This window comes from Danio rerio, chromosome 23 (assembly GCF_049306965.1).
Source record: "Danio rerio strain Tuebingen ecotype United States chromosome 23, GRCz12tu, whole genome shotgun sequence".
In the NCBI taxonomy this organism is placed as follows: Eukaryota; Metazoa; Chordata; class Actinopteri; order Cypriniformes; family Danionidae; genus Danio; species Danio rerio.
This window is the reverse complement of record NC_133198.1, coordinates 23,339,345-23,353,552: the sequence shown is the minus strand read 5'-3', so window position 1 is coordinate 23,353,552 and position 14,208 is coordinate 23,339,345. Positions and strand designations below refer to the sequence as shown.

General features: G+C 36.8%; 1 protein-coding gene across 13 annotated transcripts in view; it reads right to left on the bottom strand.

The window, feature by feature from the left end:
• Window positions 1-14,208, bottom strand: part of slc35h1 (solute carrier family 35 member H1) — an 80,656-nt gene that overhangs the window by 63,198 nt on the left and 3,250 nt on the right. For 8 of the 13 annotated variants that reach the window (XM_073938084.1, XM_073938083.1, XM_073938081.1 and 5 more), the window contains 5 exons: window positions 13,323-13,395; window positions 9,798-9,966; window positions 9,596-9,679; window positions 8,561-8,736; window positions 7,594-7,723 (listed from right to left, as the gene is read on the bottom strand). In XM_073938084.1, coding sequence (XP_073794185.1) covers window positions 7,594-7,723; window positions 8,561-8,736; window positions 9,596-9,679; window positions 9,798-9,966; window positions 13,323-13,395 — 632 coding nt within the window. 13 annotated transcript variants of the gene reach the window in all.

Here is a 14,208-nt window from a genome sequence, read left to right as displayed (position 1 = left end):
TTTAGGTCTCGACTTTGGTTGAGCAAAGTGTGAAATCTGATATGCAGAGCCCTCCTCTAGCAAAAAGGAGGCCGGGTATAATCTACACAGGGTGGTACAGTATATCAGCTGTTCAGCAAAACCAGCTAAGCCTATAAAGCAGCCGTTTTGTAATATTCACACTGCTCATTTAATTTAACAGTCTGTTTTAAAATATACAGTCATACTGCCGCCTACAGAAAGTTTTCTTAGGGGGGCCAGAATTGCGACTTATATATGTATATATATGTATATGTATATATATATATATATATATGTGTGTGTGTGTGTGTGTGTGTGTGTGTGTGTTTATATTCAGTGGTGGGAATTGGCTTCCAATTATGCACGCACACACACACACACACACTCAAAAAGAATTCAGTGTAACGTTATATTTTTGTTTCATTTCATAACTTTTCAGTTACCTTAAGGTAAAAATTAAATTGCAATTGCAGTCTTTTGAAGTATATGTGCTGTCAATAATGATCGAGGAGGGGCAGTGAATCAGGTTTTGGATTTTTAGCAACGACCCTTTTTAGATTTTGACTTATAACTTCAGACACCCCTTGGATTAGTTAAAAACCCCATGATGGGAGTTTTATCAGTGTATACAAGTATTCTATACACACATATAGACCCTAAGTTTTCTGTAACAAACTTAATGAAATTGTATAAAGATTTAATAAATCCATAAACATGTTTGTTTTCATTATTAAGTAGCATTGTTACTTACATTTATGTCTGTGTGTGGAGAAAAATAGTACATTTTATGTTTCCTCAACTTTACACTCATAGTTAATAATAAATAATGCATGCTTATTATTCGACAGCTCTATGTAAATGCACATTTTCATTTCTCATTCTTAACTTCTTTTTGTGCAGGAGGAAACCCTGAGCAAGGTGTTTGGTGTGCCCTTGTCCCATCTGAGAAAGACCAGTCAGCTTAGGCAGGGGCTTCCTGAGAAAGCATGGCAAGTGCTACATTATTTCCAAAGGTTTGTCACTTATGCTGAGACTAATTGTAAATAAAATGGGTTTCTGATTAGGCCTCAGTGCATCAGAGAAGAAAATTATATTGATTTTGAGAAAGTTCGCCTCATGCACTGGCAGGTACAAAGTGCAAAAGAGGGAAGATCCCTCTGGGCCCACTGATGGTCGACAAGCTAGTGAGAATTACTGGAAGATACAGAAGGTTGTTGAGGATCACCACAGACACAGAGAGTTGGTGAGGGTTACCAAAGGCACAGAGGGTTGGTGAGGGTCACCAAAGACAATGAGGGTTGGTGAGGTTCACCACAGACAATGGGGGTTAGTGAGGGTCACCACAGACAATGGGGGTTAGTGAGGGTCACCACAGAATCAGAGGGTTGGCAAGGGTGACCAAAGATACTGAGGGCTGGTGAGGGTCACCACAGAAACAGAGTTGGTAAGGGTCACCACAGACACTGAGGGTTGGGTGAGGGTCACCACAGACACTGAGGGTTGGTAAGGATCATCACAGACAATGGGGGTTAGTGAGGGTCACCACAGAAACAGAGAGTTGGTGAGGGTCACCACAGACACTGAGGGTTTTGTGAGGGTCACCACAGACACAGAGGGTTGGTGAGGGTCACCACAGACAATGCGGTTTGGTGATGGTCACCACAGAAACAGAGGGTTGATGAGGGTGACCAAAGATACTGAGGGTTGGGTGAGGGTCACCACTGACACTGAGGGTGGGTGAGGGTCACCACCGACACTTAGGGTTGGGTGAGGGTCACCACAGAAACAAAGGTTTGGTGAGAGTCATCAAAGATACTGAGGAGTGGTGAGGGTCACCACAGACACCGAAGGTTGGTGAGGGTCACCACAGACAGTGAGGGTTTGGTGAGTGTCACCACATAAACAAAGGTTTGGTGAGGGTCACTAAAGATACTGGGGGCTGGTGAGGGTCACCACAGACACCGAAGGTTGCTGAGGGTCACCACAGACAGTGAAAGTTTGGTGAGGTTCACCACAGAAACAAAGGTTTGGTGAGGGTCACTAAAAAATACTAAGGGCTGGTAAGGGTCACCACAGACAATTTGGGTTGGTGAGGGTCACCAAAATAAGTGCAAGGTGCTGGACGTGAGGCACAATGGCAAATTTGATTATGAAGACAAAGACAAGGCAGAAGCTGATTTGTACTCTGAAGCTCACTGAAATAAAACTTGTCATCTTTAGTCAATTAGTGTCTCTCTTCTTTAAATGCATTCACAGCAAATTAAAAATAATACAAAAATAAAGTGTATTACAAAACAGGTAACAAGAACTTTACTGACCATAATCACAATAAGTTACCAGCAACTCACTGCATTTAAATTAGCTAATGAGTAGGTCTACACATAATCTGCGAGATTTCGCAGATTTTAATTCCCATCATTGATTCGGTTTATTTACTGTTTATTGACTAATATGAAAATGTTCATATGATTTATTTACAATACAGTTTGTAATGTTTTCTGTCTTTTAGTAGAGATATTACATGATAGACTTGCTTTGTTTACCAAATAAAGTGGATCTAATTGGATTTGCATTGTAAACATTAAATACAAGTTAAAAAGGTATTACTTTTATTTTATATATTCATGTTTTAGTTATAATACCCCCACAATCATTCCGCATAAATCCACAGACAAAATTCTGCGCAAAAATAGCAAAAAATGTCCACAGATTCCGTCTGGCCCTAATAATAAGTTAATTAAAGTCCTATAAAAGTCACAAAACTTTACATATCATACAGTAGGTGAGATTATCATGTGAAATTGTTTATAACTGAAAATAAACAGCCTAATAAGCATTTGGTACTGTGATGAACAACAATACAACCGGAATAGTCTTAAATGCACTCAAAGTGTAAATAATAAAAATTTATCCACAGTATTTTGCATGAGTGTAAAATTATGATGATATATTGTGTTACTGAACATCAGCATACGTCTACTTGGAACATATTCCTGTAGAATTTAACACCTCACCAATAGATGGCAACAAACTACCAGTGGAGAAAGAGACCATTACAGTTGTCATGAAGTCAATATTATTTCTATTATATCAATTACTCAACAATATTTTTCGAAGAGTTACCCTTTATTATTATATTATATTTATGCAGTGTTATTTATGGCTTACTTTTATTGACCTGACTTTTTAGTTTATAATTAAATTTACAGTACTTGTACACACACAATTTAAATAGTGAATACAGGTCATAGAAGATATCATACACATATCTTTTAACATTTTCACACCGAAACTACATTGCTTAATGTCTCTTGCTTATTTTATTTTAACACGAGATGCTCATGTGACACTTTTTTTTTTTTGTAATAGTGCAAACATTTTACACGCGCACACACATACAGATGCATAGTTATTGGCCCACCACAAGACCTTTACAATTTAAAGGAAATCCCGGATGTCAGCATTCTATTGAGTTGAACCAAAATAAACAAATTAAAGCTCAAATAAGAGCTGCAGGATGAGTGATTTCATTCCAGTCATTTGATTGATCAAATATATTTGCAATAGTAACTGAAACAATAGTATCTGGATGCAGCCTTTTTGATGCAAGCTGAAATTGCATCGCTCAGCAATGCAATGTCAGACACAATGCACTCAATAGAGTGAGTGACGTCACTGTGACAGGTAGGGTTATGTGGGCGAATTAAAAAGCACTGGATGCAGCTTAGATTGCACTACACCAGGTCTGCATCCAGACCCATCTCAACTGAAAAGAGAACTTGTCTTACAGTAAATTAGTCAGAGCTGAATTAGTCTGAATTAGTACACAGTACTAAGTACTAAATCTCAAATTGCTAAAACTGTCATGCCATTTTTAGGTATCATAACTTTGAAAAACCTTTAAAAGAATGAGTTACAAGAGATTAAAAACAAAATGAGTTCCAGAAAACAATGCTGGAAGCCATCTGAAAGAATTATTGCATTTCAAATGTGTTTTACTTTGCAAATATACTTTCAAAGTATTGTATAATCTATAAATATATATAAAATCTAATTACACAATATAAACACTTAAATTTATGTTTCATAATATAGTAAATTATCTTCATCATAAACCCTAAGGTAAATGTTCAAATTGTTTATTAATTTCAACTGGCTAGTTTGACACAGCAAACCTTGTACATTACATAGGATGAGAATCAGCACCTCCAAGTCCGAGGCCATGGCGCTCCACTGGGTAAAGGTGGTTTGCCATCTCCAGGTTGAAGAAAGTCCTTAGCCCAGATGGAGGAGTTCAAGTATTTTTTTTATATTTTTTTTTACGAGCGAGGGAAGGATAGAATGTGAGATTGACAGGTAGATCGATGCAGTGGCAGCAGTAATGCAGTTCATGTACCGGCCTGTTGTGGTAAAGAAGGAGCTGAGTCGAAAGGCAAAGCTTTCAATTTATCGGTCAATCTACGTTCCTACTCTCTCCTATGGTTATGAGCTTTGGGTCAGGACAGAAAGGACAAGTTCTCTGATATAAGCAGCTGAAATGAGTTTCCTAAGGAGGTGTTCCAGGAATGTCCCACGAGGAAGAGGAGGCCTCTGGGAAGACCCAGGACACGCTGGAGGGACTATGCATCTCAGCTGGCCTTGGAATGCCTTAGGATTCCCCCCGGAGAAGCTAAAGGAAGTGTCTGGGGAAAGGGAAGTATGGGATTCTCTCCTAAGACTGCAGCCCCTGTGACCCAGCCCCAGAAAAGTGGATGAAAATTAATAAATGAATAAACTATGAAAATATTCTCTAAACTGCAAGACGATAAGGTGTTTGGTCATTTTCCCTGGAAGAGAGTCTGTTAATTTGCTCTTATTTGAGCAAGATATACAACACAACATTCTTTTAAAATCTGTTTAATAAAATCATAATTTTCAGCCAAAAATGACTAAAAATCAGCAGCAAAAGTGTCATAAAAGTTCACTATACACTATGATCTCGATGAAGAAAGTGTACAAACTGAAGGGCATTTTCCGTTTAAGTGAATTCAGAGCCATGTGCTCACTCTTGATCTTGGAAACTGAAGCCCTCTGACTTTAGATTAATCCACTAAACCAACTCAATGAACTCAATCAAAGCAAGAATTATACAGGCTTCCCTCCACCTGCACCAATACTCCAAACAAATCTAATTACTGGAGGCTGCATAATCTACTCTGCTTTGCTGAAGTAGATGCTTCCCTCTTTTAATAAAGAGTTGATAACATTGGCTGAATTCTGAAAATTAAATACATATGAAATACTTGTAGTTGTAATTCATAAAATTGACTTGCAAAATTAAAAGAATCCACAGGAGAGTTTCTTCTTTTTATTAAAAACAAAGTAATTTACTCATTATCTCTACGTCATAATTAGAAAACAAATTATTGTGAGCGACTGATAACTGACCTGAAATTTTATTAGCAAAAGCTTGAATCGTAAGGCCACTTAAGACTCGTCCTGTGATGCAACCGACGCCATAAGCATGGTTGAAGGCATTTTTTTTTACATACATGTCAATTCTCTCTTTGTCCTAAAAGCTTTATGACAGAATTCCTTGTCTATCATATGGCATCAAAATACCTTTAATATTGTGCACAAGTCAGTCGGTCTACATATATGGTCCTTTTTTAATACCTTAGCAGGTCGTTTCCCCATCCATTTTCATTATATGGATGAACTCCTGGATATGGATGACGATGTTAGGATGAACTCACTTTCTTTTAGAGTTCTCTTTTCCCAAGAGCATTTCTCTGTTCTCTCATTAACACAGAGACGAACTATAAAAAACATTAGCTCTTCAATATCTTTTTGAGTTCATTCTCATATATTCTGGAGCTTGTTCAGTACCTGTGTTCAATGGGAGCACTGATATGAGTCTTTAAAGAAGACTATTCCATGAGCCCATTCAGGACACTCATTTCTTCCTCAGACTAATAGAGAATCTCATGCTCCTCTTCGTCATTTGTGTCTTCACAGTAGTCATCTTTTGCCTGCAGAAGTGGAAGCTCAAGGTGTGGGTTCTCCCTGACTTGTAGGTTTCTTACCATGGGGCCATTTCCTACTAAAAAGATGGGAGACGGACACACTGAGTGCACAATAAATACTGCAAAAAAGAATCTGTAATTGGAAAACTGGCTTTGCATATGTTTTTCTTCCAAACATTTTGCTGTTCATTTTTTCTGAGAAGTTTATGTTAATTGACAATGTACGGGAGCAGGGATTCTGCAGGTTTTATGGGGGTACATTTATGACCAACTAAAGGAAATTTAAGAGAAAAAAAAAAAAACAATACAGCAATGCGTTGAGAAACATGTATAATGTCTAAGGAGAACATGAAGAGTTGCATTTACAGCTATAATTCAAAGTAAGAATACAAACAAAATGACCTGACTTACCTTTAATTAAATTAAATCTCTCCGATTCAACCACTTGAGTGTGAAAATAACGTTTACTTGGTGTTGTATATCTACATTTGATAGTGCTGTCATAACAAATGCTATAAATAAAATTGTTCATGTGATCCCTATACATTTTGCATAGCAAAAAAGGGTTTTACACACATGACATCTTCTTGATATAAACATTTGATACTTGGCCAAATAATTCAACTTTTTAATTGTATCAGTTTAAATGTTTAGCACTTTAGTTGTCAAAGATTTAATTAGTCAATGCATAAAATATCTAATTCATTAGCGTCTTAAAATTGATCTGCTACATTAAATCTTTCTTTAATTATGCAAATTGCACTAGATTTGCAGTATTAAACTTACAGTGAATTATCAGAAGGTCAACATCCACCCGAAGACACTCTCTCACCAGAAAAGTGATTCCAAGTGGTTGAAAGAGACGTTTAAATGCCAGGTGTGAATGTTACCATAACTCCTTTGTCCACTTGCGATGGGATTGACAAAAACGGATCTTAAAAACAGCTGTGAATTGACCAATAAGGTCACTCTTGTCTTTTCAGAAGGTGGGACTTTGTGGTTATCAGAGTGTGTCAAACAAACTTTTAATAGATGCTGCAATAATGCATTGCATAGGCAAATTATTTGCAATACAAGCATTAAAACATGTTTTCTTATTCTAGTACATCATACTGGCAAAATTAGACACATTGTGATCTGCAAAACATGTGGAAACCATTTTTATGCAAAATTCACATTGTGTTAAAGGATTAATTGCATCACATTATTAGTCATTAATCACACAGAGGTGTGTGAGTTATTGCCGTCGGTCCATCACTGAATGTAAATATCAAAAACAAAACCAACTCAACTCAGCTTTTTTAGCGCCCCTCACAGAGCTTGATGCACGCTGGCATTTCTCTTCTTGAGTTTTAGGTTTTGAAAAGGGAAAAAATTACACCACCCTGTCCTAACTTTAATGATACCAGGTGTCAGATTTGCACAATTCATATGCACAGGGCTTTGGCTTGTTTCACTCGCTCGAAAGCTGGATAGAGCCCCTGAGCGTAGCTATGGTTGCGAAGCCATGACTGGTGGGTGGCGGTTTTTGGGTGTGGCTTAGCGAAGGGTCAATTAGACTCACAACAGGCCTGGGAAAGAATCTTACCTTTGTTACGGTATGTTTTTAGGCCAATATGAAGTGATATCCCAGACAGGCACACAGCAAAACCAAGCCAGTTGACTGTGCTCATTTTATCCCCCAAGAACTCCACTGCCAGCAGCAGAGTGCACACCTCCTACAGAGAGAAGCATATTAACACTATTAGACTAATGAAGACTTTAATACCACGCTGAGCTATTAGGGAAAAATCACCAAAAACAGAAAGAGGACGAGACAGTGCTTCAGCAGCTTCTTATACTGCAAGTATGCAAAAATAACAGTGTCAAATTAAACATAATCAACCTGTCACATTATGACAGTTAATTAGCTACAGTTAGGAAAATGTTAACAGAACTCAATTCAAGAAAAAATTCATCATGATAATAATAAATGTAATAAATTTCTAATAACTTTGACAGACAGGATTTAATGGATTACAATCCCAAAAATTATTCAAATAGCTGTTAGTTTGAGAATATAAACACTTTGTTTGTGCAGCATAAGTCTCAAGGACTCATTTAAACCTGAACTTTAGTATAGGGATCCACCAAATTTTGGGCTACCAAAAATGATCGACAAAAAATATGTTTCAACTGAAAGAGAAAGTTGGCTGAAAATACGAGACGGGGTAAAAAGGCTATACTATGCCACACTGATCACTGCTGGGCTCAAATAATGCACCGGAAGGACTTTTCTATGTAGTATACTTGTTCCTGCTGCTTGCATGTGCGTTACTATGCTGTCATGGCAACACTGGTAAAATGATGGCTATTGGTCAAGATGAACTTTTTTTCATTTAGGTTTATGGCGAAAGTCCATCCAATTTCCGTTTTGACTGGGAATATTAACTTTAGTGCATTTCTACTTCAGCATTTTACACTATACTATAAAATGTTTAGCATCCGTAAGAAAAAAAAAGTAAAAATCTATCTAGGGTCTGAGCAAATTTTGGTTTGACTGCATTTGTTCTCACCTTAAAAATGCCTGCAATGGACAGTGTAAGACTGGACGTGCGTGACACCAGCAGGAACTCAGAGAAGCCGAGCCCGAACGCCAGCATGCCACCCACAGACAGAGTGACTAAAGAGTACAGCAGGTGAGAGAGCTCACTGACCCTGAACAGCTTCTCTGTGGTGCTCACACTCAGTCCTGTGCAGGAATAACAAAACAAAGAAACAAAACAACAGGTTAAGACACAAATACACCGACAACCCTGAAACATAACAAATGGAAAAATGAGAAATAACCAGCTGATTTTTTTGAAAGCCTTACAAAAAAATGAAATAAATTAAAAGCTCCTGTACAATTGAGTACACATTATAAATGATGATTTTTATAATTTTTCTTAGTGAATGTCACACCTATTTATTGTGTTTTTTAAAAACAGTTAATAAATATATATATATATATTTCTCAAAATAAGTGTGTATTCACCAAATATCTTTGGGATAAGACTACATTTAAATTCAAATATAATAAAGAATAGACAGAAAATTACACCCTAAATTAACCTAGATCAAAGCTTTAGTATGTTCTCATTGATTCTTCCTATGTTTTCTCTCCTAACACAATAATTTGTGGTGTACTCATTTTTACTCTATGCTTTCATTTTATTTTGGTAGAATAGTTGCTTTTGTTTCTTACTAATGATTGTCTGTATTGAGTAGATTTTTTTCTTTTAATATTTTTTTATGATTGTTTACAGATCAAATTCCATTTATTTAAGCCAACAATACATGTAACAACTAAGCATAGCTAGAAAAAAATAAATAGTATTTTCCCCATTTTTCCCTTATCATTTGTATTCTTTATTTTATTATAAAAAATATTTTTATTTCCACATTTTTAGAACTCTGGACACAATCTTTTTTATTCTTCTGTTTATAAAATCAGTTTTCACAAACTACTTTTTTGATAAAGCATACAATATAAATATTAGTACAGCAAAACACGAAAACTTTATTTCCTTTTGTTATATTTAAACAAAAAAAAATGTTACAAGACTGACCCTCATTAAGAAGAAACAAGGGAAATAGGCCAAGGAACATGAGGGGCTGCAGATGGTACATGGTGTCTATGGGGTTCTGAAGACCTGGGTGTCAAAGAGTGGGACAGGAGAGTCATGCAAAATTCAACACAGAATGAACACAAACAAAGTTAAGGGAACTTAACAGGAGCATCCACCATCCTTGCTCACACTAAAGACTTACCAAGCTCTGCTTTCTGCATGAGCAACTGAGTGAGAGTCCAGCGGATTCCTCCGATAAAAGAGGCTAACAGGACCATGATGAAACCCTCCAGATTAAACTGAGTGGACTTGAGAGTGAACATGAAGAGACCACTGGAAATCAGGACAACCACCAGGATCAGGAATGGATTCTGTTGGTGTGAAAATGGTCAGCATACATTACCTACAAGCAGCACTGACTGCAGAAAGAAACAGACAATTATTCCTATATTTTCCATCCAAACTAGTAATTGGAAATAGACAAACACATAAAATGGCATTTCATGGAGTGATTAAAAGTAGTTTTAAACTAATTTGTACTGGCCCCCTATAGGCTTCACGTGTGCTTTTAGCCTCTTAATGGTCTGACACCTCCATGCATGCCTGATTACCTGCTGTTCATTTTTGCAGCTAAAACAACAGATAAGCTATATTAAAACCTTTAAAGTGCCACAACCGGTGAGGAAGTGCACAGACTTAATGAAACAGTACAGAACTATTAAACTGCATGAGAATTGAAAGGTGAGATTTTGATGGTTTTTTTCATTTAATCCAAAAGGCATAGTTCACTCAAGAATGAAATTCTGACATCTTTTATGCATTCTATACAAAGAAAAATACCACTGAAGAATGTTGGAAAAACAGCAGGCATCGACTTCCATAGAATTTTTTGTCAATTGATAGTTTTGAACATATTACCATCTCCCACTGACCGCAAAATCATGGGCTGAGTGATTTCTCATTTTTTTTATCATAATTGTTCAGTTGATAATTGTTGTGCAATTACATATAATGATACTATCCAACAAGGACACATGAATGCGCTGTGCTTCTATAGAATTTCTTCATATAAAGAACAACCAGAATAGACCAATTTATGTATTTGTGCTAAATAGTAGCATTATCGACCCATAACAATCTATTGGCCTCTTTCCATTGAGCAGATTGGTACTGTATGCTCTTTTATCCATTTCCCCTTTAAAAAGCTACCAAAAAGTGAACATGCGATGTCACTTTATGGGGTACCCTTTCAAAAAGGTACCTAATACTACAGAATAGTACCAAAAGGGTGGAGCTAGACTCAAAGCTGAACAATATTTGTTTAAAGAGAATTGTCACCATTACGTGCAATAAGCCAAGAGAATGAAAACAAAGAAAGCACCAATTTTAAATAAACAGCCGTGAGCCATGGTGGACTCGAGCTGAAACAAACCTGCTCGTATTCTTGTGACAAACAGCCATAAGCCCAGAAGAACAGAATCTGCCATGTGTCCTATTGTTGTTTATGAGTAGTTTGACTTTTTCTTTTTATTCTGTATTTGTGTATTTTTAACAAGAGGTTAGATGTGCTAGTGAAAGCTATGTTTTAAAAATGTTTTTGAACCCAAATAAGGCCTAAATGTACATTTTGGGTAATTCCTTCAGGATATTTTGGTAAGCAAAACAGCCCCAGACATTCACATCACCACCACCACCACATTTTACTGTGGTATTTTTTTTCTTAAAATGTAAAGGGACACACACGTTCCAAAAAATTCAATCTTTGTTTTGTCAGTATGTCTTGGATATCGTCAAGATGTTTTCTGGCAAAACTGAGATGAGCCTTAATGTTCTTTTTGCTCACAGTAGTTTTTGTCTTGCAACTCTACTATGCAAACAATTTTTTACATTTCTTTTATGGCGGAGTCTTGAACACCTCCCATAACTGAGGCAAGTGAGGCCTGCAGTTCTTTGGTTGTTGTTGTGGGGTCTTTTGTGACCTCTTTGAGGAATTTTGGCCAGCCAGCCACTTCTGAGGTTCTCCACTTTTCCATGTTTTTGATATATTTTATATAATGCCTCTTTCTGTGGTTCGCTACAGTCACAAAGCTTTGGTTCCCTACAATCGCAAAGCTTTAGAAATGGCTTTACAACCATTTCCAGACTGGTAGATCTCAATTATTTCCTTATTTGTTTTTGAACTTCTTTGGATTACAGCATGGTGTTAGATTTTGAGGATCTTTTGGTCTACTTCACTTTGTCAAGCAGGTCCTATTTAAGGTTGATTGCAAACAGGTGTGGCAGTGATCAAGCCTGGGTGTCTCTAGAGAACTTAAAACTTAAGTGTGAAACCAGAGTTAAGTTATTTTTTTAACAAGGGACAAACACCTTCACATAGGGCAATGTAGTTTGGATTTAGTTTTCCCCTAATAATAAAAACCTTCATTTAGATTCTGCATGATGCATTTGTGTTACCTTGGACAATATAGTGAAAAAACATGCAGAAAAACAAGAAATTAATAAGGAGCAAAGACTTTTTCACAGCAGTGTTGTTCAGTGTTAGTTTGTGACTATCAGAGCAGAAATGATAGCTGCTGTTCTCTGTATCACTTTTTAAAAAATAATTTTATGTACTTTTTGATTAAGCACACTTATTTCACAATACTAGATAAAGTGATTCCAAGAACTTTGGCAATATTCTTTGAACTGCGCTAAACTACTACCTTCAATCAGTTCTTTTCATAAAAATCACTTGTCAACTTTTCTTGCTTTATATATTGGAGAAATCTAGTACATAGGTGAGCAACTGCTCAATCAAGTACAGGAAAATCGTACTCAACTGGCTTATTTTTAACATCTCACAGGGAGGTCTCTAATTTTTCATTTCACAATGTGACCTCTCAGCAAACCCCTTACAGCAGATTCAACATAACCTTTCGACATCCGGTTAATATGATCTAAACCTTACTGATTAAACATGTCCACTTTTAAAATGTTCTTTTATACAATCCCCAGAGTAGGAATTCATTCATTCATTTATTTTCTTGTCGGCTTAGTCTCTTTATTAATCTGGGGTTGCCACAGCGTAATGAACCAGCAACTTATCCAGCACGTTTTTACACAGCGGATGCCCTTCCAGCCACAACCCATCTCGGGGAAACATCCACACACACACTACGGACAATTTAGCCTACCCAATCCACCTGTATCGCATGTCTTTGGACTGTGGGGGAAACCGGAGCACTTGGAGGAAACCCACGCAAAGGCAGGGAGAACATGCAAACTCCACACAAAAACGCCAACTGAGCCGAGGTTCGAATCAGCAACCTACTTGCTGTGAGGCGACAGCACTACCTACTGCGCCACTGCCTCCCCGAGTAGGAATTCATTCTCTTCAAAATGCCATAATTTTAATATGACCTAAATTGCTAAACAATGTCTGCTGTTAAAATGCATTTTACTTTTTAAACTCATTCTCTTTAAAATGCCATAATCTGAAAAAGATAAATACAAATGTCTGCTGTTAAAACTTAATCATTAATAAACACAGTAGGAATTCTTTTTAAAAGCATGCAGTTCTCCAGTCTGGGAAATAATGATTTAACAAAGAGTACAACGTATTCAGCTGTGTCCATAGAGAAGTCCACAAAAGAAACCAAAAAAAAAAAGGAATACAACAATGCACCATCAAGCAAAAACAGGAACTAAAACTTCAGTTTGAAAATTGTTTCCTTTTATTTACACTTACCGGCTCCTCCAGTTTGAATAGCAAGGAGAAAAACAGAATGAAAAGAACAGCTGAAGACTTGGTCATGGTGTACCTGAACAAAAAAACAAAAATTCAAAGATGATTGTTACGCAGGTCAAGAATAAAATACAGTTTAAGAAAAGAAAAATATGACTCTTATTTTTGTCCTGATTTGCAGTTTAGACCAGTCAACACGTGATGAGAAGTCTGATTTTATGAAGGTTAGGGCTGACAGATTTCACAGAAATACACATTGGAAGTGTGATGGACACAGACTAATTTTAATCGTGATATATTGAGCCAATTTTACAACATTCTTATTCCAACACATTCATTTGTCATCTGTCATCCATCTCCTAACATCAAATCTTATGTTTACTTTACACTTGAGACTGTAGCTTTCTGAATGACCTGAAGATGTTGTGTTGTGTGTGAACTTATGAGCACATAATACCCAGTTCCTCCCTGAGCAAGTATTTTATAACTGTATTATACGTTATATGTTTTAAGGCTCTTCACATTAAAAACAAAATGTGTAATCTATTCCAGTCTTAATGTTAGTTGAAGTTTTTCACTTTGGTTAAATGTAAACAGAATGCTGCATCACAGCAGGGGCCTGCACCTTGAAGTTAGATTAGCTAATTCTGGGTTTTAGGTACATGAAATTGGCTCATTTCAGCTGCTCCATAATACAATGGCAACAAAGGGTGATTGGAATTTGAGCTGGCCTAATGTGACCTAAAACAAAAGATTGGTGCAAACTAAACTGAAACTTAACTGGCTAGCCTGCTAATCCAGCTTCATGCTACAGGCCTCAGGTTTGCTATTGTCATGACCTCAAAACATTTTTTTTTCTTCTTCTTCTTTACCAACACGTCAAGCTATA